Below are 25,680 nucleotides of genomic sequence, written 5' to 3' on the forward strand. Positions count from 1 at the left end.
TCCCTGCTGCGAAACAGCGCCTCCCAGTGGAGCAGAGCAGTATGGCAAAAATAACAGCACTCAGGACCAAACCATTCACTTGACAATGAGGCGATACAATCACAGCTTATCAAGACTCCAGTGGAAATGTCACTAAACAATTATGTGTTTGAATAAGTATAATCGTGATTCTACCAAATACAAATAAGGACACATTTCCCTTCACAGGCATTTTTTGAATATTTCTGAGGATTGTTTTGTTCCCCGTGCATTTAACAACAGTGGTTCGGTCCAATAGTATTGAAGGCAAAGCTTTAAAAACGTTTGTTTTCACCGAGAGGAAGAAGTGTCGCTGATACTCGCCGCTTGCCGCGCTGGGCTTTTAAAAACGGTTGTGACATTTAATTTGTATCTGCTCGGCTTTCTGACAGCAGCCTTCTTAGCTCGCCATGGCTCTGTGCGGGGGTGTCGGAGCCATGGCTTTGCCCAGCGAGCTTATCGTTCACATATTCTCCTTTCTGTCCGACCGAGACAAGCTCCGGGCCTCGGCCGTGTGTTCACGATGGAGGGAGTGTCTCTTCTACCCTGCGCTGTGGACCGAGCTCAAACTGCGGATAGGTGGTGGGTGTAACGGCGGCGGCGGCTCCAGCTCGGAGGAGACCCCGAGGCTGGAGTTTCTCATGCGGAAGTTCGGTTCCTTCGTGCGTGAGCTGCAGCTTGAACTGGCACCGGTGGAAGGCTACCTGAGTCCTCTGAACAGCGGCCCGTCGTCCACCAGGATGGACCAGCCTCCCGGTCCCGATAATGACCCGCAGCTCTCCGAGCGATGGAGAGACGCCATGGCCACCTATTTGGACCAGGTGCTGTGTGTGTTCTCCAGCATCCGCAACAACAGGTAGGGTTAACATGCAAATTGTCTAAAATCCCTTCGTGAATGTTTGTTTGTATTCAATTCTGAACAGGAATTCGTATGACAGCCGCTCATTTGTTTGTAATGTCATGGTGTCTGATGCGTCGCAGTAAGCTAGCAGCTAGCTAGCTTAGTTAGCTATAAACAAACCCTGACATTAGGTGTTACGTAAGCGGGTCATGTCTTTGCAGTGGAGTTAGTAGCTAACGTTATCATCATACCTCCGAAGATGCTGGTAATAAAGCAGCATTTAACTACTTCTTTTCACACATACACGCATCAAAAGACGGTGTGTATGATGTATGCTTCAGGGTTAATGCCAAGTCAAACGCTCGTCTGCGTTTCTTTTGTTGCCAGTTCTATTTTTCTATGTTACATTGGGGTCTTCATACCAATAGATACAATGCAGCACTGGTGGTGGCTAGAGAAGGCTTTGTTGGCTGCGACTTGCTGATATCAGCACTGACACACACACATATGCAGTGTATGTGAATGTGTATATACATTTAGCTCTGGTGTTTAGTTGCACACTGGAGGATATATTCACTTATGTGTTGTATACATGGAATCTAGCCACTTGGCTCTTTTCTGCTATGGAAGTAAGTACTATGTGTGAAACTTTGAATGTTAAGATCCCTGAATGTAGTGCAGAGCTCCTGTCTGTCATACCTTCTCCCACATTCTCTATTATTCTCCACGGTCATTTGTAGTATTGAACCAGCACCCCATCCAAAGCTGTGCAGTGCATGTCTTAGTTCTGCTGAGGGGGCTGAAACCTTTTTCTGTTGTGTGGCTCCTTCTCATTGAGCAGCTTTCAACATTTTCTGTTCAAAAGCCCACCGACAAAAACCTACATCAAGGTGTCAGCATACACACTGAATTTGCTCAGCTTTTCAACGTGGTTTTAGTGGAGAATATTGGAAGTTATAGACAACTCAGAATCTGGAAATAAACAAGGGTTGCAGTGGTTGGAGCATGACTTGTATGATTTCCTGTCAGTACAAAACAGTACATTAATTCTTCGCGTACCAAGGTTGTCATGAAGATAGGTGTTTGGTACACTCTGAAGACGTGTTGTAATATTATGAAACCAAGATTCAAATCCAGTCTGCGCAGGATGCAGGCCCTGCTCAGTTCCTTATTACCTGACTGCCAAAACTAAACCAGCAATAAAAAGTTCACTGGTTTAGGATTTTTTAGCAGTATGTCATGATAAAATATGCCATTCTCTGCTAATGATGATATCTGATATTTTATTGCTTTTCACTATTTTTTTGCCAAGTCTAACCTGTTGACCACTGACAAACACCAGCTGCCATATCTAATGTTTGCTCCCATGTTATCAGGTGACAGAAAGTCAGTTTTTCATTAAGCTAACTTTGTTCCAAATCCACTGGTATCGGTACACGTTTAAAGTAATGAGAATAGATAACTAATTGTTCCCTAATTAGCAGGTTAAGTAGCTCCACATGAGACTGCTGGTGGTTTGCTGCAGAGGCATTTTTTGAAGCTTAGCTCTCAGCTGATTTACAGGAAATGGGCTGCATGAAACATAATGTGCACTGTACCCAGTAGGTAGGCCCACGTCATGTGGCTGCATGTCGCACGTGTGGTTAATAATCTTTTCCCACAACCTACAGTGGTGATTTTCAACACCATCATCCAAACAGATGTAGAAAGCGTGTTGTAACTGGGTGCATTGTGACCTCTGTATTTGCCTTGACTGCTTTTAAAAGCATGAACTTTTGGCATATAGTCTGCTGCTTGATTGTTGCCAGCTACCAGATGGGTACAAGGATATGAAACAGTGCAGCAATAAAGGGGAGCCATCATTCTGTCATGATAGGAGGCCCAGCAATAAACACAGCCAGGGCTAGATTGTATAAAAGGCTACAGTTTGTTTATATTTTTATATATATATATATATATATTTAACCAGGTAAAAGCCTCATTGAGATTAACATCTCTTTTTCAAGAGTGACTCGTATTGTATGGTGAGTTACTCTGTGATTCCCACCCCTAAACTGCGATTGAGGCTTAGCTGTCTGTCAAGTCAGTCTGTTCAGCATGCTCACAAAAATATGGGGTCTTATACTTTTCTTTATGACACAGATGTCTCAATAATTACGATTACCTCACACTTTTCACCCCGACACTCACTAGTGTTTATTTGCTGTTGTCTACAGTAATATTTACTCAGGTTTGAATAAGAATTGACCACAAGAAGAAACCAACCCATCTGTTTTTAAATGTAAAATTGAACATATTGCTTAAATGGATAAAACACACATATCTTTGTGTTTTGACAGTTGCTTGTCAGTTAGTTCAAAAGAGAGCATTTAGCTCCAAAAACATCTTCAGTGTTGCTAAGAGGACTTGTTACTCAGCATAGATTAATCTTGTATTGAATATCTTTTCGTCGTTTCTTCTCTGTACTTAAAACATTCTCTCTCTCCTTCTCTAGAAATCTGCAGAAGCTGAGTCTGTATGGAGACACCTGTATTCTCCAGCAGGAGGGACTGTTGGACAGCTCCAACCTACACCAAATCCACCAGGGAGACAAAAAGATCAATGAGTAAGCCCGAGCACAGCAACATCAGTCATTTTCTGTCCACTGTCAGAAATGGTTAGATTCAGCATTTGTTTCTGTCCAGAGAGTGGTTCTTGGATTGCAAATAGAATTTGCTTTATATAAGACTGCAACATGGCGTTATATTGGGATGAGTAATCGCAGAGCATGAATGGACAAGATAGTATTTGTTGTGATTTTGATATTCTGTGAATGTTTGCGTGGGAGTGTTATTTACAAAATGGCACTGTTGGCACCCTTACTTTGAATTGAAAAGATTGTGTGTCTTTGGTGTTTTAGAATGATAATAATATACAAAATTGGTAGATGTTCTTAAGACAGTTTGGCACAAGGCAGCTCCAGCATCACCACACTGCACAATGACAACCTGTCCACATAAAGCCCTTGCTGTGTGTGAGCAGCTTTCTGTCAACAAACTGTTGCTTTAATGTAACTCTGAGTGCTGAGGAGCAGTAGGCTCTCTTTGGATCAGTCTCTGGAGAGGGATTGTTTAGAGACTGAGAATTGTAAATGATGATATATCTTATACCCTAATGGAACATTTTTAGAAACTGTGGTCAAATCTGAAGTTCTCCTCATGCCAGCGCTTCAAATTCTGATAAAATATAAGTTGTTGATATCAGGGATGTCTCAGCATGGGCTTGGGGACATTATTCTTTGTTCAGTCAAATGTTAATTTACTGATGTTGCACTGTGTATACTGTATATATGTGTGTGTGTGTGTGTCAGAATATTCAATTATGGGATCTATTTCAACGCACACAGCCAATTGATTGTCCAGAACAGTGTATGGATTATTACTAGTCGTGATTACTTGTCCTTTTGATATCGCAGCCCTTCACATTCATAGCAACCAGTGTGGGTTTGCTTTGCAACTTGGTGGTAGTGAGGTGGGTGGCATTACATGAGAATGTGATGTCAATGCACACCTTCTTCTTCATGTCCTTCTTTGTAGGACAGGTCTGAGGATTTGACACAATCTAGCTTTTTCAGACTGCTTTACTGAAACTCAGATTGGCCAAATAAAGAAGACCCCGTGTGTTGAGTAAATGTTTGTACTGAATTATGAAGGCCACAACAGAGTTTAATAAGTGAAAAAATATCATTTAAAAAATTAAGTTTTCGCAGTGCAGGGTTTACCCATTGTTTATCTTTCTCTTTGCACTAATGTGTATCCTGATCTTGATTCTGTTTTTCTCTCCTCGCTCAAAAGGTTGTTTGCTTTAGATTAACTAGACAGCTCTCATGGTGTCTTATGTTTAACATGCAGGAAGCTGTAGTCCTTTTGGTAAAGTGAATTGAAGCTAATTCTCCTCATCCCTCTCTTCATTACCCTTCCTCTGTGCTCTCTGCAGAATCCAGCAGTTGTTCATGGAGTTGTTGTCTAACAGCAGGCAGCTGAGGTGGTTGTCTTGTAGCTTCATGCTGGGTCTGGTAACTCCCTGCTCCTTAGCCTGCTTGTCGAATCCTTCAGCTGAGACCCTGCAGCACCTCAGTTTACTGGACCACCAGCTGGGTATGTGTGGGAAGGATCTGTTTGTAACTGTGAATGCAATTAAATCGTATTATGTCAGTTTAAATCCATGACACCTCTCCTGAATTTTCCTCAGGTCCCCTCATCTCTCCATCAGAGCTGGATCGTCTATCTAATCTTCACTCTCTGGCTCTTGATTTCTCTGATTTGACATCTGAGCTTTGTGGTCTGCTGGCATCTCCACGGCGAACTCCACTGCATCGCCTCTCCCTGCTGCTCAACGGCGCTGCCCTGGAGTTCAAACCATTAGAAGGAACAGCTACAGAGGATGATTGGAAGGCACTGGTAATGCAACAACCCTCTTATACCCCTTTTAGATATATGCTCGCTGATTTTGGTGCAAAAATGGTTTTAGTTTCTCAGTCAAATAATTCCACGCCAGCCACTTGCTCCATTTGATGACTACATGTAAATGTTGGTTGAAATGCCCTATGCCATTGAAACAACAGTTACATAGCCGCTTTTTGGTCTCGCACCGCCGCCTCCAGCTTTGAGTTAGTTTAAATCTCCGTATGTTACTCAGTCAAGTTTTCATGATCCTCCTCAGGTTCGCGTGAGTGGCAACCTGCGAGTGTACATCATGGCCCTGGAGGTGGACAGCTCGGAGCTCCTCAGGGTCCTAAAGCCAAGCCTTCCTCTGGAGCGCCTCCACCTCGACAGTTACAATACACTGGTGTCCGACGCCACATTGGAGCTCATCTCTCAGCAGTACAACAAAACGCTGACTCACTTCCTGCTCCTGAGGGATGACCCCGACTTCCCTGACCTCAGCGTCAATCGGAACGAAGACCCATTGGTCCTCTTGGCATGGAGATGTACTCAGCTGGCTGTACTGGTGATACATGGTGAGTTCAGCTTGTTAATGCAGGGGTACCCCGTAAGTGACTTTACTTTTATTGTGGTCTGTTGGGCCAACTTTATGATGACACACACAAGTGGTTGAAGTAGTTAAGCATAGTTTATAAATTGGTTCAGGCTTGGTTGGAGTGATCTGCTTTAGACTTGACTATTAGTTGGAAGCTACAAAAAGAGAAACGAGGTACAAGTTAGATTTATTTGCCAAGGATTTGCCTTTGAGTCCTGTTACATCTATTTGGAGTGTTGATGATGAATTCAAGAGTCTCATGGCCTGAAGAATGAAGCTGCTTCATAGTCTGGTGGTATGGCAGTGGATATATCTGTATCTTTTACCAAATGGCAGCAGGGTGAACAGACGGGGGGGTGTTCACGTACTGACAGTAAATCTGAGATAGCTTCAAGTCACATGTTATCACTACTACACATTACTTCTAGATCTGTTGTTGAAACCTGATTTCAATTTTGACATTCAAATGTGCTTTTCAAAAGTGTTTGAAAATTTGAACTTTCCATGATTGATGTCAGCTAATTTTCAGTGGCCATATTAATTGTACTTGTGGTAACTCAAGATAATGGCCCCTACAGAAGTTCTTTATCAAAGCCAGGTGAAACCACTAAACATTTAATCAACGTTAATTGATTCATCAATTGAATCAATCATTTTATGTTTTGTTTCTGGCCACCTCACATTTAAGTTTCCCCTCAGCTCTCTTTTGCTCTCCACCAACTCCTGAGAAATACTTAGCTCATTAACTGCTAAATGCTATGTTCACAAGTCAGTCACCAACTTTGTCTGTCTGAAGTCGGGTGCCATGTGGGAAGTTTACAGTGGGTTTAGTTTTGCTGAAAACCACTTTCTGCTTTGTGCTGATTAGAGCGGTGAGATTGAACCAATTAGTAAAGTTTCTGGCAGCAAAAACAAACAAAACGATCTGAAAGAAGCCAATGGTCTTTGTAGCACTGCGGGTAACTGCAGCGGGTTTAATTTCTGATGTGAAGCAGTTTTCTGTGTGAGGAGTAAAATCTCAAACGTGACAATAGCATGTTTTTACTGCAAACCACTCAGTCTAGACATTGCATTGTTAATATTTCTGTTTTGTCAATGCGTTTAGCAACTGCCACTTGTCCTCCAGTGTCTTTAAGGTCAGGTTGGTTCATCCAGGCATCTATGTGAGGAACGTATGAATAGGGAAACAAAAGAAAAGTACAGTAAATTGGCAACCACGTTTTTTCTTTTTCTCATAATATCATCATATATTATGTCATTGTTTGTATCCAGTGGTATTTTGAGTGTATAGCATTTTCAGTATTTATCTTTAATTAATTAATTAATAGATTAGTCCAACCTCCCTGAACATCTCTCTCTCTGTAGGTTACACTGTATGGTCCCATAACTTGGTGGCCATCTCTCGGCTGCGTGGCTCCAGTCTCCGTGTCCTGACCGTCTCCGAGGAGAGCATCGACTTCGATCCGGACCAGTCGGTGTGCATGGAGGGCGACCCAGTTCACAACCTGGTCAAGGAGGTGTCACTGGGCCTCGGCCGCGTCTGGCACCCCTGCCTGGATTCCAGCCTGGTTTTGTCTGAACCCACCCAGCACTTCCACCGCGAGCTGCACGCCTTCAGCATGGGCATGTAGGCAGGGATGGCCAATCCAACACATCCAATCACAGCTTAAAGTGCATCAAGACCAGGCCAGACCAACCAAGTCCAAGTCAACTCAGACCTCTGCACCAGGCCTAAAGCAGACCTAAGTGAGAAATCTCAACTGGATCTTTAAAACAATCTATGAATTACATTATGTGAACTTATGTGAGCTGATTGTTTTAATTTTACTTTTATTTTTGCGTTTCTTTCACAGGGATTTTAGCACACGTCAAGTCCTACCATTTTCTAAACGATTTAGTTTTCCAGCTTTGCCTTTTGTTTATCTAGTAAGCCAGTAACTTGGATAGACAAATTAAATATTTTGATGTTTTAAATCCATTTTCCAACTACGACTACCCCATTAAAATTGGATATTCTATTTTTTTCTGATAAATACTTGATATTCATTTGACGGCATACCAATCTGTGTACTCTGACCACAGACTAGACTTGAGTTATGACCACTTTAATTAGTCTGCTGAATCTGGTCATTCTGCTGCTCTCAGTGCGCTCTGGTCTGGCATGGCCCAGTCTGGTCTGGTCTTGATCAACAAGTATTCAGAGCTCGATGTCTCTCCTCACCATAATAACCTCCAGAGCCTCTGTATGATGTAACTATGATTTGTTTATTCTTTTTTGTTTCTTTTTTTTATTTGACCGCTTTTGATCTCTCCCTGCTCTGTGTATAACCTTGTTTTTCCTGTGTGGTGGTTCCCTTGCCTGTATAGGCTTTGTGTGTATTTAAATACAGATATATTATTATCCTGCTCACCGCTAGAACAGGACAGGCAGGCGGGTTGAGTGATGGACCGGTGGGATTTAGGGGGGGAATGTGTGTTCCAACAAAAGCTTCTAGCTTTAGTTGTGAAAGTTTTTTTTTTTTTGGAAATCTTTGCTCTGTGTCGGTCTGTCTGTCTGCTCCACTCTGACAAAAGTTGGAGTCTGTGAACAAACCGATCAATCACTTCCTTGGTAACACAACCTTAGCTGCTTCTGCTGTTGTTCTGAAAGAGCACCTTGTGCACTTGTCCACTTGTTTAAGAGCCTTGCCAGCAGAGTGGGAGTGTCCACTGTAATGTGGCAGGTGCTCATCAGTTTTAATGTTGTTTTCAGCAACAGCCATGTCAGTGCTATGACTCAGATTTATGTCCATTGTAAAGTGAGTGGCATTCCAAAGCCGAATGGTTTTATTAAGGATTTTGAGCACCTTACTGATGGTGTTACGGAGAATATTGTTACATGCTTGCAGCCGACACACTTCCCACCCTGCTCACCTGTCGACTTTTTAAGAAGCCTCACTAGTCGATTACATAGGGAGCCTCGTCTTCCGACCGACATTCAGAGCCAAACTATAAGATTCAGCCCGTCACAGTACGACTCACCCCAACTCTGTTTTGTTTTGATCTGTAGTGAGCTGGTTGTAAATCTTTGCAACTTTATTCTATATTCACGGTGAATATAGCTGCCTTTGCTCTCCTCTAGAGGTCAAGACTTTCAGACTTGTGTCACTATTCCAGAGCCCTTTCGTAGGAAAATGTCAAGTCCTTAAGTTAAAGAAAAGAACAGAGTGTGCATCATCATATGAAGGGCTCTGAGATTCAAAAATCTTTAAATAGTTGTGCATTATTCTAACAAGAAAAAGGGTTTTCATTCCATAATGCCATATATAGAAATCTCTGTGACTACTTCACAGTTCATGGTGAGGCCATGCTAAAACAACACCAGTGTTCTGTAGGCACAGCTTCCTAAGGTTTCGCAGTCACGCCAGCTGTTTTGTAGGCAGGAACAATTTCTTTTGTCATTGGTGGATTTCTTGTTATGGAGTAAAACTTTTCACGCTAAAGAACAGGGAAAAGAAAAGTGTGTACTGAATGTAACTTAACTCTCATTCTGTCATTCTCTTGGCCAGTCGGGTTTTTGTTATTATTGAAGGCTAACTGTATAGCTATCATTTCCACAGAAATTTGGCAGATGCACAGCTTGCCACAAACAGCCACAGCTGCTGCCTAAATGAGTTCGGACATTGTAGGTCCCACTGACGGCCAAGGCTGGTTATTTTTCCAAGAAGTGGCACCTACAGCACAACAAGGTTTTGGGTCGTGTGGCGTATTTCTGTGGTGAAGATTTTCTCTGTCAGTCTCAGGTAGGCTCTTTACATCACTTTGACCAGGACAGTGGTCGAGTAGGGTGTGTGAAACAATCAGTAAGTGTGAGATATTGTCTTTTTTTTATTTCCTCTTGAGTCACAGTTGCCTTGGAAACAGCCCCTTGTTTTCTGGATACAGTTGTTGTTGTTATTAATGCTGTTGTTTATCTTGCCATCTGATAAACCCTCGCTCCACCATGGTTGGGGGTGTCAGCAAACCTAATCATACATTTGTTTTCAAAGATTTAGGTTGATAAAGACTAAAGGATGGCAAAACCAATCTGCTCATTGCACATGTTTAATATCTGCAGTAGATGATGTGGGGGACGGAGAGTGGCCGTGGAAGAAAATCCATGCTGTCATAGAGGACCTGCTGGGCCCAATTAATGTCTGAACTGAATGTAGTTGTAACAACTCCTGTCTGGCACAGTGGATCTGTCTAGCTGGCTTCCATTAACTAGGGGGAAGGCATTACTTTGATTGAATCATAGTCGCCTTTCATCGTCTCTTTGAAAATTTACCGACATAATGCCTTTGCCCTAATAAATGAAATATGTTGTTGAGGCTCTGTGGAGGTACAAGCACGCCATGTTCAGGGCTCGAGCCAGACCAAATATCTTGTGCTCCACAAAAACTAAGTTGTGAGTATGACCTGGACCAGGTATGGTTCCATCTGGTGCTCCAGTGTTGTGGCTGCTGTGGTACACTCGGGTCTTATTAGGCATTTCCTGAGCTGAGTTGGTATTTTACAAGTAAAATCAAAGTTAGGTTGAGCCTAACTTCCATAGGCAAATACTGTCAACTGGCCATTGTTTGGAAAGTTACCCTCCCAGATGGCTTCAGCTCAGTTACTGTTGTGCACACCATGGCACTTTAAAGGTCGGGGCACAGACATTGCAGACTGTGAAGGTCCATATCAAGGTCTGTAGTTTACATGGTCGACCTGCAATTTTCCCCCTCAGACTGATATGGAACCAGAGTTATACAATGTGCCAGCACTTTGCTTCGTTCTGAATGAATTGGTCCATGAGTTGGTGGGCCTGCGGTTACCAAATGTCTGCTTATCTGTTAAGGGACCTTGATGGTTTAGCCATGATAATCGCTCTAGTCCTTGGTCCATATCTCAGGATAAATGCACTCTGGTACCAAGAGTTTCTTTTAAAGGCTGCCTGTGGCTGTACACTCACACACTTGGAGGGCATCGTAATACCAACGTAACACATTCAGACCAAAATATGTTGGTTTTTATCTTATCTTCCTCCTCCCCCTGCACTTTTTCCTGCCATTTTGTTTTTTAGAGCACAACTTTGCTCCTTTATGTGAGATTTAACATGTTATTAGTGTGTATTGTGTGTAGACATCACCTGATCAGGAGGGGGTGAAATCACAGTGATCTATAGTAGAATGTAATTTCAAACTAGATAATCTGAGCTGAGCAAATGGATCTTTACAAACAACCGATTTTAAACAGCTGATTTTACTAAATCCACCCTCACCCACCGTGTGTGCTTCCTCCTCCGTTTCCTGTCTGCTCAACTCCCCTCATGATATTGGCTGCACACTGGAATCAGATCGCAGTGTTCGGAGGCCCTCGTGTTTCTACCCAGAATAAGAGGAGGGGCTGTGGGTTTCCCTGAGTGATGGTTAGCTAGAGCAGAATTACATTTTCCTTTTAACTATAATATTCCCATTTGGAAAATGTCTACTGTTCTAATCATGAAAAAAGTTGTGATCATATAAATATTTTAGGAAAATTTAGGCCACAAATCTGGATGATGAAGATGATGTAGACAATAAGCACAAGAGCAGAAAGGCATCTTAATTATTGCTGCAGTCAGTTTTTGTTTCTTTACCAAAACACACCAATATTTTAGTGACGATGGCGTGGAAATAGCTCTGTGTTGTTCTGGCCAGGAGAGAAAGAGGTGAGACAAAGTTCTGCCAGTGGGGCAATGCTGACAGGCACATTACTTTACATTCAAATAGTCACAGTATAGCATAGCATTTTGAGAACTACTATCGGTGGGGAGATGACTTATCCCTGATCTCTTTGTGTCATCACCTATAGCTAAATATTGAGCCATCTTGTGCCTGAAAGCTTCTGGAGTCTGCTTTTCAAACCTCTGCTCTCCCCACTTTATTATTAGCCGTGTGTTTGTTTGTCATGTTGTTAGTTCACCCTTTAGGGAGGCAATATTAGAAGCTACAGTAGTTAATGTTTCAGCACGCATGTGTTTTAAGTTTTCTTGGAGCGTGCCTGTATTTCTTTTCTTCTTTTGCGCAAGTTTTCATGTAAGCATTCAAAAGTATCTAGTAGAAACGTGTGAATAAGATGGTATGAATGTGTGTGTGTGTGAACAAGTTGTCAGCAGTGCAGCCATCATGTGTTTTCTGCATGCATTCGTGTACGTGTGTGTATTTAAGGGGGGGGCTCATGTTCAGCAGTGTAGTCTTATCACTTCTGCTGCAGCAGGAAACAGGAACAGAAGTCATTCGTTCTCAGGGTACAATCGGAGGGAAAGTTACAATAGCTCAGGCCTCTAGCTCACTCATACGAGTAACAGGAGTCACTGGATCTGTTCTCCTCCCTCGATGTGTTTTAAGCTGCCAAAGACCACAGTGGAACAAACTAAACCCAGACACAAGTCTATCTGAAGTGCCCATGTACGCACACACTGGCAGGAGGCCGGTCCAGTATTCTTCTCTACTCTACACCTCCTTCTAGTGCTTTCCATCATGACATTTCTTTTGTCCTGACTCGTAGTGGTTCCACTGCACTCTTAGGTTCTCACACTGACGACCACCATTTTGATTTTGTGTGTCTGAACTCTGCCCTTGTTTTACTGTGGACCGGACTGTGCTGGATGAGGCAAAATGTCATCTGTGTTGTTGTGTGGTTGCTGTCAAAAGAGACCAAAGCAGACCTGTACGCAAAGGTTGGTCAAATGTTGTGTTAGAGGCTGAACCCCATGTTCAAAATGTAGGCATAGTTGTGTCCCTATATACATCATATGTCACTTAATAGGGGTAAGCAGCATTGGTGCACAGCTTGTACAATGTGCCCAAATTCCTGCATGTTACAGAGACATCACAGAGCAAAGCAAGGCCTGTCACTCCAGTGTAGTGTCCTTCAATAGTGTGACAAAGTTGGACCATGTTGTTCATCACCATATTCCTCCTTCTCTGTTTTTCCCATCACCTGTTTCACTGTGAGGAGTGAGTGAATGTAAAACTAAAGGCGAGGAGGACGAGGAGGTTCGGTTCAATATCAGAACACGCCGGGGCTGAACACTCCCTCAGATGCTTCCACAAGCTACTTTCTGACAGATTGTAGCCTCCCAGCTGGGACAAAGGCCAGTGTGCCCGTGGCCAAGGTCAAATTCAGTGTGGAAGTGTTCAGCCTCCGGCTTTTGGAACTGTAAAGTGATCCGCTGCTAGAGATCTGCTCAGAACAGGACATTCCAAACGGGGGTTGCTCAGGCAGTCTGACTAGCAAACAGATACTACACGGCTAGTGTCTGCATTGAAATTAGACTCTATATAAATATGCTATATTTTTTTTACTTTGAATGAGTTGATATGTTTTGGAAGAGATCAGGGATGCAGCTTGTGTTGACTAGTCACACCAGATTACCAGCTGGTCTGAGCAGAGCGGAGGTGTGATACCTGTTTATTTAGAAGTGGCTGTTTTAAAGTGTGTCACCCTTTCAAAGGTCGACCGTGTTTCTAACGTGTGTTACTGCAACACCAAGCTTTGCTTTCACTCGACGCTTCAGCATACTGAGGCCATTTCAGGGCCTTTTGTGTCCGGTACACTAAAGGTAACGCATGAAAGCAGCTGTGCTTAAATGTAGGACTAGCTACTGTGTCCATGAAGTGAGTTGGTTTCATCTATTTGAATCAATCTGCCAGGTTAAAGAACATCAAAACACATGATTACACACAGTACACAGTCACTCTGGACGCACGGGGACACCTCATGTCTGTGCTGGACTTACTTAACACCACATGCAGACAGAAACACAAAGACTGATGGACACACAGCTAGCAGAGCCTTATTTTTAACGAGTTCTGCCATTAAATGACAGGTTTGAAGGCTCTAGAGGGGAGATGGGCTGTCAGTTATTCAGGAGACCATCACCTGCAGTTACTGTAAATTGATGTGGTCGCAGCCAGTTCAATCTGCCCTTTTGACCTCTTTGTTTTGTTTTGTTTTTTTCTGTGCTCTTTATATGCATTCATAGAGAAATCCCAGAAGATAACAGGGCTCCCTCTGTGGCCTGATGGGTAATTGAATCCACGGAGCTGGCCTCTCATGTAGTCCATCTGAGACAGTCGACAGTTTATTAAAACTGTTGTGATCTGTAGACACACAAGGACCTAATAAGTGTGTCCTACCAGGCTCAAATACGAAGAGTGTGATTTGACACTTCTTTCCTGCTACTTAATAGTTTTGATGTGGACAGAAGTGTTAGTGTGTTATTTTAGTACCAAAGCAGCAGACTGTGTCAGATCTGCATCAGTCTAAACGCAGGCTCAGAGCCACAGGCAGACACACATCACACATGACCAGTTTCACTTCCACTTCTGATCTTCGCTCAGACTCGATGCCAGCTTGAGAGTTGGTGATGTTGACTCTGGGATGTTTTGGAAACTCAGACTAGCTGTAGAAGAGAGGCAGTGAGATGGTTCTGGGCCTAAAGCCTTCTCTAAAAGAGTTTCAGGGAAGGTGACTTGTTTCTGAAGGGATTACCATTAAAGGACAGGGTTTTTTCATCACAATGTGAGATTTCAGACGCTTCCTGTTTGTTTTATTTTTTTATTGAAATGCTAAGACCATAGACTACTACCAGTACATGCAAGACCTCTGAATGGGCTCACACAGGGCTGGACTCATGCAGGAATGTGAAGAATCTGATTAACATCCTGATATATGTTTCTGTTACTTGGAGAAAAACACTGGATGTGCATTGCACTGGTATAAAATCAGTCCTGCGTAACAGAGGTAGATCGATGTGTGTGGAGTTTGATATAATCTGGGTGAAGGGGAGGTTCAGACAGAGCAAGGCCATTAGCAGTTAGCCACACTGAGAGCCTCCAGTTTTAACTTCCAGCCATAGCTGACACTAAAACTGGTTTTCCAGCCAGCATATGATGATGATCCCAGCATAACGGTGATACTAAGGGTATTATCATGTATCGTCACACTGCATTTCTAGAGAAGAAACAACAAAATGGCACTGATTGCATAACCTGGCCAAACTCTGTCAGTCGCTCTGGTGCATATCCCAGAGGTTGGTGTGTAGCGCCTGGCTATATCAAGGAACTGATAGATATTCATGCTCAGTGTCAGCCAACTATCTTCATTTAGATCTCAGCTACTGTGGCTCTGATGTTTCTGGCTGCTAAACAAAGTCTTTCTTGTCAAGTCTGGAGAGCCAAAGCTCCTAATTAGCCAGGCAGGCAGGCCTGCTGCCCAGTCCAGCCTCACAACTATGCAAGAGGAATGCATATAATCCACACTCTTCTCTCTGTTTTTGTTCTGTTTTTATATTTTGTTTTTCTTTTTCTCACTGTCACACAGTAGAAATGAAGACGTACAAACTAATAAGAACTTGCAATGACAATACTTGGCCTTATGATGATTTATGAAAATCTTATCATTTTAGTTTTAAGATCTTTTGATTCTGGTCAGCCAGCCCAGCGACAGCAGCGGTGACGGCGGGCTCACTCTTGGTCTCTGTGAGACTGGCTAGACGGCCCCTAGTTTTATCGTGGTACGAATGTTGTGCATTTGTTTAAAATCAGGACAGTTTGCAATAACAGCAGTCTTACTAGTGGCCACAAAGGGGCACAAGCAGTGCTGACAGCGCCCGGCTGCGTCTTTAGAAAACCATAGAGGAAGAAATATAAACTATATAAATAGATATATAAACTCACACAGTGCATATTTGTATAGGTATCAACAATGCATTACCGTGGTATACTCTTATGCAACACATGTCCGGGTTCAATTTCTGAACATGAAGTATATTATAAAATCACACAGACTTTGTAAATCAGAAGCTATGTTGTTGTGTGTTTTTTGCGAAAATGGTTTTACCATCCTCAATGTTGAATATTCTGAGCGTTATGTTCCTGTGTGATTGTGTTTGTTAAAGTGAGCACATAGCAGTGGGTTTTACCTTCTTCCTGGAAGCAGGGAACCAGATGTGACCCAAAACACAGCTAGACCAGATTTCAGATCACAGAGCAGATTTTAAATACATTTCGCTCATTCCTTAAAAAATATCCAGATCAGATCTGCGAGCGATTTTTATAAACATCAAGTCTAACTCAGCTGAAATGCATCTGCATGACTCACTCCAAGCTGTATGGCTTCACATCTGTTGAAGTATTTTGCAAGCTGGTTTTTAACACGGATGAGAATTGAGAATTGCTCTAACCAACAAAGAAAAGGTCCACTCCAAGACTGTCCCTAAATTGTCTAGGAAACTCTGACTTGAAATCTTTCCAGCCGTGTTTTGGTTTAGTCTGCAGGGAACAAGTCCTCTCCAGCTGAGAGGACAGATTTTATCATCGAGAACAGTGTTGATCCATGGTTCTGTTGTGGAGAAAAGGGAGGATACATTACAAACCTCCATATAAAACCTCTTTTAACTGACAGATGGCGTACACTTGAGAGGTCAACCTGCCGAATGTTGATTTGAATTAATGTTGAATGAATGCTCCTCTTCTTTTAGTCAGTGAATAAAAGCATTAAAAAGTCATTTGCTTCCATTGTCTTATTTTTTCTTTACCTTCTGTTTTTAGCTTCAGCTGAATTCTTGGTACATGTCTACAGACAGCAATAAGATTCTCAGACCTCTGAGGATAAAGAGATGATCACTACTGTAAATTGTTTGGCGTAGGGCTGCAAGTAATTATTATCTCCATTATCAATTAATCTCATTGTTTTGTTGATCAATCTATTGAAGGAGACCTATCATGTTTTTTTTTTTCTTCAGTGTTTTATGTTTGTTCTTCTTAAGACATCACCATGTCACACATTTACGCCTCACACCTAGCTTGGCATGTAAGAATAGATTTAGGACAGCTGCTCTGTTGTTGTTAGCAGCCCTTAAAGAGACAGGCGCTAAAACAGAAGCACAATTTGTGTCCTTTAATCATCTAGTCTATTAAAACAAAATTTAAATGGAGAAAAATGCTCATCACTATTTTCCACAGCCCAGAGAGACGTCTTTGAATTGCTTCTTTTGTCCAACCAGCAGTCTAAAATCCTAACACTCTTCATTTACTATCACAAATTACAAATGAAAGCAACAAATCTTTTCATTTTAGGAGCCTGAACCGCATATGTTTGACTTTTTGCTGGAAAAAATGACAGGAATGATTAACTAATTATCTAAATTGACTAATTGTTGCAGCTGTAGTTTCGAGGGTTATTAAGCGCTGGAGGCTTGTTATCTGAGTCTTCAGGTTTCACAGTCTCTTCACTGTTGGACTTGGGTGGTCAGTGGACGACTGATCTGTGAGTTCTTTCAGCTGTATTTCCTCTAATGAGATGTAAAACCACAGCGGAAGTCATCTACAGCTAACCCCCTTCTCAAATCGACTGCAGAATATTACCTCAGTCATAATAAAACCTCACTGGTGGGAGTGAAACAAAACAGGATGTAGTAGCCAGGTGAGTCACAAACAGGGGTTCTGCTCCAGTAGGTTGGAAACCACTGTAGCCTACTAGTGGACCTTTTTGATTACACAAGTCGAGATAGATTTATTGCTCAACTAGCTCCAATAAAGAAGCTAATGAATGTTCCCTGGCTTTATGGTTACATCAAACAGACTCCAGCCAAAGAGGACAGCTGATGAGGAGGGAACACTGATACGAGCTCTTCTCAGTGGGCCGACACTGCAGGGCTTTCCCTCAAGAGGGACAGCAACATGAAACACTCCCAAATGAGATTTGACCAGTGTCACCATGGCAACACAACAATGGGAAACGCGGGGGTAATTGTTTGTTGGCGATGAGCAGAGACAGAGGAGGTGAATAGAGGGGAAAGAGATACTGAACGACAGAGCCAAAGCAGACAGACGCAACAAAATGACGGTTTCCCTCGACGCACACCTGTTGAGACAGTATGACACTTTCATTGTCCGACAACGATGTCAGAAAATATCACTGCTTCATGATATTTCTTAATTATTATGATTATGAGACAAAAGGTACGGCTATAAACTGTGGAGCAACTCTACTGACTTTCTTTAATATGAAGAAAAGCACAGTCTGTGGTTGCTTTGACTAATGATTCGTCTCAAGGGCAGCCTTGGTGGTTGGTTTGTTGCCCATAATCTTTGTCAGAAAAGCAGAGGAAAACACACACTGCTAATTTGAGTTTGTTTTCTGCTTTGTTCAGACCTCAGACAAAGAGGCTGTTCACGTCCGGATAATCAGACTATAAGATTATCATGACGGCGTTGTGCAATTAGGCTGACACAATAAAAGAGTTTGTGTGTCTCATAGTTACGGTGGAGATGACAAACAACTACAAACAAGGTGACGCTCAATTATTCCCCAGCACTCAGAAGGTTGATAAACACCAACACTGTGTCAGACACAGGAGAAATGATTAATACATGACTATTTCAATGTTGCTGCAACTCCTTCTTGTCTTACTGATGACTTCTAATTATCAGATATTCACTTAAATTGGTTGCATTTTTTGTCACTGTTCTGGTAGATAATTAAGCCATTATGCCTTTTCTCACTTCTTTGCTGGAAAATAACCTGTGGGAAAAAGAGATATTAAATACACTGACATAAATTGTCAACAGATAAAATTATACCGGATGCTATAGAAAGACTGTGTAAAACTGACCCAGCTTTTGAAAAGATGTATTTGTCAAGCCCCACTACATTAACAGATTGAAAGGTTTAGGATAAAACAAAATATCTTGGATGTGTGGAAGAAGACAAAGTTATGTGTGGTTTAGGGTGGATTAACTTTTGAGGAGACCTATTTTTCTTTCTTGTTTTTCTTTCCTTCAGTGTTTTAATATATGTTCCTGTGCATGTGAAAGGTCTTGAAAGTTAAAAAGGTCAAGAGACAACACTGCTCTCGAAATGCTTGACTTGCCTCACATCACACTGTGTCACAACACGTTTGCATCATTTAGGCAGATTAACAATGATAAATGCTGTAGTGTAACACATTGCCACAGTGAATAAGCATATTCAATAAATCATATTTGTTGTGATGCACTAAACACACGTCTATAGTGGATAATGCTGCAGGTTGTGCCACACGCAGATGTGAACCAGGAAATTGACTGCGGTTTGATGTTTGCGTCCCACTTTGATATGCAAGAGCTGCAAGAGCAGGACTCAAAGGGGTTTCATTTTCAATTTAAGACTCACGATTCAGAGCCGGTGTTCTCAACTCACTGCGGTTTGTGGTACAGTTCAAAAGAGAGAGGCCGGCATACAGAACCTGGCTGCCAAGAGAAGAGAGAAGGAACGCCTGTATGCCTGTGGCTCAGGAGAAATCAAACGAAATGAGGAACATTTTGTCCTGTCACAGTATAAAAAACATGTCTTCTGACTTTTTTTCTCAAATACCAGATGTTTTATGTTTAGATGACAAATATCATACTGCAAGCAAATTCTTGGTATGTTTGTTAATAGGTAAAACTATCCAGTTTAAGTCATAAACTATGAGTTGACTGACTGCTGTGGTACAAGTTATGGTCCTATAATTCCTGGGGAGCACTCCTAGGTATCCTGGGCCCCCTGAAACAATACCATCCACCTCCAGTAAAGGCTCATAATTTATCCTAATTTGGCTGGTATTACTATTTAGCAGCAAGGCTTTCTTTAGTGCTGTAAAAGACATTAGATGATAGATCCTTTGTTTCCTGTTGGTTGTTTTTAGGAAATATTCTGAAGCAAACTAGCCTCTGTTTGTATGTGGGTGTTGAAGATTCATTCAAGCAGCACCATGCAAACATTTGAAATATGCTCATCTTACCACAGTCTTGTTCACTTTCGTAAGAGAAACATGTCATGATTTTCAGGCGATGACAACATGAGCATTAAGGGAAAGTAAAAAATGAGTGAGTCAGTTGTGACATCTGTCATCACTTTTAGGGTTCAAAACTGAGCAGCAGATGGCGCTATTGCACCAAGATGTCACATGTCAGCTGCCGATAAACGCGAAGAAGAAAAATGGACACGGGAGGATAGAAGAAGAAGAAGAAAAACACGTGATTCGCGCTAACTAGAAGCAAGATGGCGGTGGTGGTGCGGAGCTTGCAAGACCAGCTCGAAAAAGCCAAGGAAAGCTTAAAAAATGTGGACGATAATATTCGTAAATTAACCGGACGTGATCCTAATGAATCCAGGTAAAAAGCCCGAATGGTTATTTAGCTTTCGGCATATTTGTAGTGACAGGCTAGCATTCATACGACTAGCGACGTGTGGTAGCATGAGTCGATTAGCTAGTTAGCAAACATTACCGCCTCCTCAGATGGTTTTGCGCTAACTGAACCGACAGAAGCTCACCGCACTGCTGTCGGAACTGATGAATAAACATGCACAGTACGAAATGAACCCGGTATAAATGTGTGCTTTTAACCTTGGAGGGAAATATTAAACCTTTTAGGCCAACTATGACTGGGCCCTATAGGCGTCGTCCGAGGGTGACCGCGGATTTATCATTTGTAATAGAACCAAAAGGCTCTGCTTCCAGTAACGTACCGACACCATTATAGAGAAAACAGTTTAGGCATTTTCTCCGGAGCTTATGTGAGAACTACACGACTGGTTTTGGTTTTGTTTTGACCTTGTTTCATGCTGTGTTTACAGACCGGGTCAGATCCGTCGGCTCGGCGGCCCCCTGGCAGGCCCCGGTGGAGGTAGAGGCAGAGGAATCAACCTGCTCAGGTAAAGCTCAATGCAACGACATTTATGCTATCAGACCCAATACTTGCTCACACATTTCCTGCGAGGAAAAAAAAGTCGTTACATTTTGTCCGTGAATAATAGCAACGCCAAACTCGGATCTTAGCAGTTGAGCAAAATCAAGCGACATTTCACTGAAGGACCCACTGACTTGCTCTTAATTGATGAAATAATGAATTTGTTGAATTGCTTCACATCATTATTACCACATGGCAGAGGTATACGTGGTGGGAAGAAGCTTTGAATTAAAAGAGGCTATAAGTCAGACTTTTACTGCTATTAACAATTAACTAAGCAGCTTTCAAAATAAAACTACAGAATTTAACTGCACCACAGACTACGACTATAGCTGTGCATGTGCAAAACATGCACAGGCTGTTGATTCATTGTTACTGACAAGAAAAATCAGGCTTGATAGTTTTAAAGCATCTGCATACCTCTAACCACTGTCGTGTGTCCTTTCTTAGGCGTAGTCTCTCCGACATTGGAGGCGGCGGCCCCCCTGCCAAGCAGAGGGACATCGAAGGAGCCCTGCTGAGGTGAGAATTGTATAGATACATGTACTAACATCTCCTGTAGGTTGCAATAAAATTAAATAGAATTAGTTCTTTTAATTTGTTTTTGCTTTGAGGCTTTGGTTCACCTTTAGTGCAGACTTGTGTTTAGCTTATGACTCTTGAGCTTTTAGATTGATGAAACAAATAGATTTCTGATAATAATCGAGTGTAATGTTAATTTTAGGATATTTGCAAGTTGCTGGTGCTGCTCAACGGGATACGAACTGTTTCATTTCCAAATAAGGCTGCCTTAGGCTGAACAGCAGTGAGAAAATATGACTTTAATTACTTTGATTCTTTGCTGTCTTACAAATGGAAAGCCTCAATTAGTATCTCTGCCCTGACAGCTATGAGTGCAGCGTTGCTACATTTGCATTGCGTCTGAAGTTTCTGTCACTTGATGGCCGTTTTATGTTTCTGTGTGTCTACCTGCAGGCTGGCGGGGGACCAGAGGGCCAGGAGAGACGCGCGTCACGACAGCGACGCCGAGGATGATGACGATGTCAAAAAGGTCAGAATTAGGAGGAAGCTCTACTGAAAAGTGTTAGAAGTATGTGCAGCTTGTGGGGAAACTGTTGGATGGCCATGGAAAATGCCTAATTTTGATTGGTTGGCAGATGTTTGGACTTGCCAATTTGCATCTGCTTTTATTTTAGTATGCAGTCTCTTTGTCGAGTAGCATCCTAGTTGAGTAGTTTTAAAAATAGGGAGACCAAAAATACATCAAATGCTGCTCAGTAATGTCAGAAATAGGTGATCATCATTAACTGTCACATTTAAATGTCAGTTACTAGATGTTGAGTCAATCAGTGTTTTGTTAGACAAACATGTTTTTCTTCTTCCCTCAGCCGGCGTTGCAGTCGTCTGTAGTAGCTACCTCCAAGGAGAGAACACGCCGAGACCTCATTCAAGATCAAACCATGGATGAGAGGGGCAAACAGAGGTAAGCCAACCTGAGCTACAAGCCTGCAGTCCTGTCATTCAGAGCCGACAGCTGTCTTTGTAGTCAAATTTGTTAAAAGGCAACAGCAACCAGAAAATTTATGAAAATCTGAAGCTAAGGGTCCATATTAATCATGTACAGCTGAAAATCGCAGTAATATGTGATGGTGGGTTTGTGTTTTCTTGGTCAGGAATCGGCGGATGTTCGGCCTGCTGATGGGGACCCTGCAAAAGTTCAAGCAGGAGTCAAACGTCTCTACAGAGAAGGTGAGGAAAGCTGGTCAATTTATGGGTGAACTGTTGAGCTGAGCTGGCTGCTATTAAGCGAGTATTTCAATCAGTGGAATTAGACGGTGGCTTTTCGCTACTAGACTGATCAGGTCAACTGATTGTGGATGTAAACAGAAACAGAGTGGGAGTCCCTGTGCTACAAGAAAGCTCCTTGTTTTTATTGTATTATCTCTGTATTGTTTAAAGCACTTTGTAGTTTATTATATGTATTTTAAGGGAAATTTTGGATTTCCATTCAGTTTACAAAAACAATTAAACAAGACCCACATTCTGATGCACAGTATTTATACAGTAAGCTGGGTAGTTTCTTGATGTTTGTGTTTCTTCCTTTTTAACAATTTCTCTCCATGATCTTGTCTGTGTCCATCGCCTACTTTTGCTCCCTCAGCAAAAGCGGCGTACAGAAATCGAGCAGAAGCTCGAGGTTCAGGCTGAGACTGAGAGAAAGAAGGTGGAGACTGAAAAGAGGGAGCTGTTTGAAGAGAGGAGAGCCAAACAGACTGAGCTGAGACTGCTGGAACAGAAAGTGGAATTGGCTCAGCTGGTAAGAAAATACACCATCAAGTTTCAGTTTGTTAACTTGTTTGAATTTGGTTCAAGTGGGTTTAGAAAATGAATGCATAGATATCGTATCTGGTATGGTGCACTCTAGTGTAGATAATGTTCAGACATGTTTTGTAATTGTTCATAAAACAGATGAGTTTTTACTTTGCTAGGATTTAATTCAACCATGTCTTTCCTCCATTAATAGCAAGAGGAGTGGACCAGCCACAATAACCGTCTGGTGAAATATATCCGTACCAAGACCAAGCCTCATATCTTCTACCTGCCTGGAAAGATGTGCTCCGCCACACAGAAACTCCTCGATGACTCCACCAAGAAACTAAATGGTCAGTACTTTAACTTGTACTTTTTAAAGGATGCTTTAAACTTTGTTGACAAGATGTCATTCGGTCACACCGAGGTGTTCACTGTAATCTGTTTTTCCTTACAGCTGTGTTTGAGGAGAGGTGCGAGGCTTTTGCTGAACACCTCAGCAAGATGGAGTCCCGCCCCCGGCGACAACCAAACCGCGACCAGGACGGCAACACGGCAGCAACAGGGACGGACCGCCCGGCGGAGGGTAAGCCCGCAGGTCAGGTAGTCAAGGTGACGGGTAATAAGGGGGATGCAGAGATGGAGGAAGAGGAGGAGGAAGATGAGGAGGAGGAGGAGGAGGAGAGGGAGAAGGAGGGGGACAGAAAGGTGACAGAGAAAGATGAGGGGGAGGAAAGGAAGGGAGGGGAGAAGGAGCTTTTGAAGAAGATGGAGGAAGAGGTAGAGGGGATGGAGCTGAGTGAGGAGGGGAGTGAGGAGAAGAAAGTAGGAGAGGAAGGGGGTAAAGATGGAGGGGACATGGAGGAGAAGGGAAAAAAGGAAGCCAGTCCAGGCTCAGAGGAGATTGAGATGGAGGTGGGGGGTGGGCCTGAGCAGGACAGTAAGGGAGAGGAGGTAGAAACAGACAGTAAACAGGCACCCACAGACCTTCAGAATCAAAAGAGCCAGGACACCCAGTCCTCTGAACCAGCTGAAACCAGCCAAGAAGCACCAGAAAGCAGTCAGCCCCAGATCAGCCTCACCACAGAGGAACCAGCTGTTCAGTCCTCTGGGGTTCTGGGCCTGGAGAGGATCCCAGGGTCTCAAACAGCCCCCACAGCCCCTGGGCAGGATTTGATCGTCCCTGGCCTCAGGGAACAGGACTCAGCAGTTGAGAACCCGACTGTGGCAGGGAAACCAGAGGACGAAGCTCCCCAAAAACAACCTGACACCCAGGAGCTCCCCAGCATCACCCCTGCACCCGCTAAGGATGGAGAGGGCGGTGGGAGAGGGAGGAAGAAGGACAAGGAAAAAAGGAAGGGCCGCAGTCATAGTAAGAGCTCCTCCTCTTCCTCCTCCGGGTCCTCCTCCAGTGGAAGCTCATCTTCTTCTTCTGGATCCAGCCGCTCTTCTTCGTCGTCTTCATCATCTTCGTCCTCGTCATCCAACAGCAGCAGCCGAAGTCGTAGCCGAGACGGCAAGCGCAAGAGGAGGCCGTCAGATAGGGGCAGGAAGAAAGGAGAAGAGAGAAGTCACCGCAAGAGAGGAGGGAGTAGCGGTGGAGGGAGAGACTCGAAAGGATCGAAGGAGAGGAGGAAGAGGAGGAGTGATGAAGGGAGGGGCAGGTCGTCCCGGAGCGATAGGGAGCATAAAGATAGAGACAGGAAGGACAAGAGGCGCTAATCTGATTCTTATTCAGCCTCCGTATGGCAACACAGGAAAACACTGAGGGAAAACAAACTATTTACTTTGTTAGACATAAGATCACAAAGGTTTTTAAACTCACTTGTCCTTGAACCGCCACAGAAAAACCTGTTGAAGTTTTAACGTAGGAGGATGTTTTTCCTCAGTGTAGGGATTTATAAGTCTCTGAAACTGAAATAAAACGATGAATGACTGGTTCTAATTTTCTTCCCTCGTTTTCCCTTTACGCAGTAACAAAAATGTAAACTGGACTTAGAAGTCACAGTAACTTATGGGGAACTGTCTCTAAATAGGACCCCTTACTAAATGGGTTTGAGACAGACGAGACTATTCAAGACCTCATTTTAATCATTTTAAATCCAAATGATTTAACTTTGGCCTGATTTGGGTTTTAAAGGGGTATTTGTGGCACTATGGAAAGATGGTGTTGAATGTTTAGGTTACAGTTTTTCCATCCTAATCATAATGCCACAGGCTGGGGTATTGATGGTTATGGAAGCGGTAACCATTAACGCACACTGGTTGTTTTCAAGTTGATGTGACAACGCTGTTGATCCTCATTTATTTCCACCATATGATCGGTGTCGTCCTGACGTGTGTGATTTGCTCAAATTCTGTTTTTTGAAAATGTTTTTTCATTTTTTTTGTACAAACTGAAATGGCTTCAAATTAAAGGTGAGGTAATAGTCTACTTGTGTGTGGTGTTGTTTTTTTAGTTGTTGGGGCTGCAAATGATGATGCAAGTGTAAAATGCCAAGATGGAGAAAGAGTTCCACAGTTTGTACAGTTTCTCTGAAGCTAAAGGTGAAATCAAATGATGTCTGACCCAACAGTCCTCAAAATCCCAATTTAGTTTACTCTAGTTTCCCTTTTTTCATTTTAACAAAGCCACACGTTCTCATATTTGAAAAGATGGAATGTGGCGTCAGTTTGAACAATTATCAAGAAGGTCGTCAGGGTTCTGTCAGTTGTCAATCCAGTAATAAT

At 42.8% G+C, this 25,680-nt stretch overlaps 2 protein-coding genes across 2 annotated transcripts; both read left to right on the forward strand.

Annotated features, from left to right (window-relative positions):
• Positions 1-232: 232 nt before the first annotated feature.
• On the forward strand, positions 233-16,433 carry fbxo33 (F-box protein 33). Its single transcript, XM_084382119.1, has 6 exons — positions 233-874; positions 3,354-3,464; positions 4,835-4,995; positions 5,090-5,298; positions 5,561-5,858; positions 7,244-16,433. The coding sequence occupies exons 1-6, from the start codon at positions 429-431 to the stop codon at positions 7,507-7,509; spliced, it is 1,491 nt and encodes a 496-aa protein (XP_084238245.1). The 5' UTR covers positions 233-428; the 3' UTR covers positions 7,510-16,433.
• A 3,496-nt stretch (positions 16,434-19,929) lies between these two features.
• Positions 19,930-25,384, forward strand: pnn (pinin, desmosome associated protein). Its single transcript, XM_084382118.1, has 9 exons — positions 19,930-20,064; positions 20,528-20,605; positions 21,091-21,162; positions 21,616-21,691; positions 22,029-22,123; positions 22,314-22,389; positions 22,802-22,957; positions 23,165-23,303; positions 23,408-25,384. The coding sequence occupies exons 1-9, from the start codon at positions 19,952-19,954 to the stop codon at positions 24,670-24,672; spliced, it is 2,070 nt and encodes a 689-aa protein (XP_084238244.1). The 5' UTR covers positions 19,930-19,951; the 3' UTR covers positions 24,673-25,384.
• Positions 25,385-25,680: the final 296 nt, after the last annotated feature.

The sequence above is a fragment of the Pagrus pagrus genome, assembly GCF_965226575.1.
Source record: "Pagrus pagrus genome assembly, chromosome: 18".
In the NCBI taxonomy this organism is placed as follows: domain Eukaryota; kingdom Metazoa; phylum Chordata; class Actinopteri; order Spariformes; family Sparidae; genus Pagrus; species Pagrus pagrus.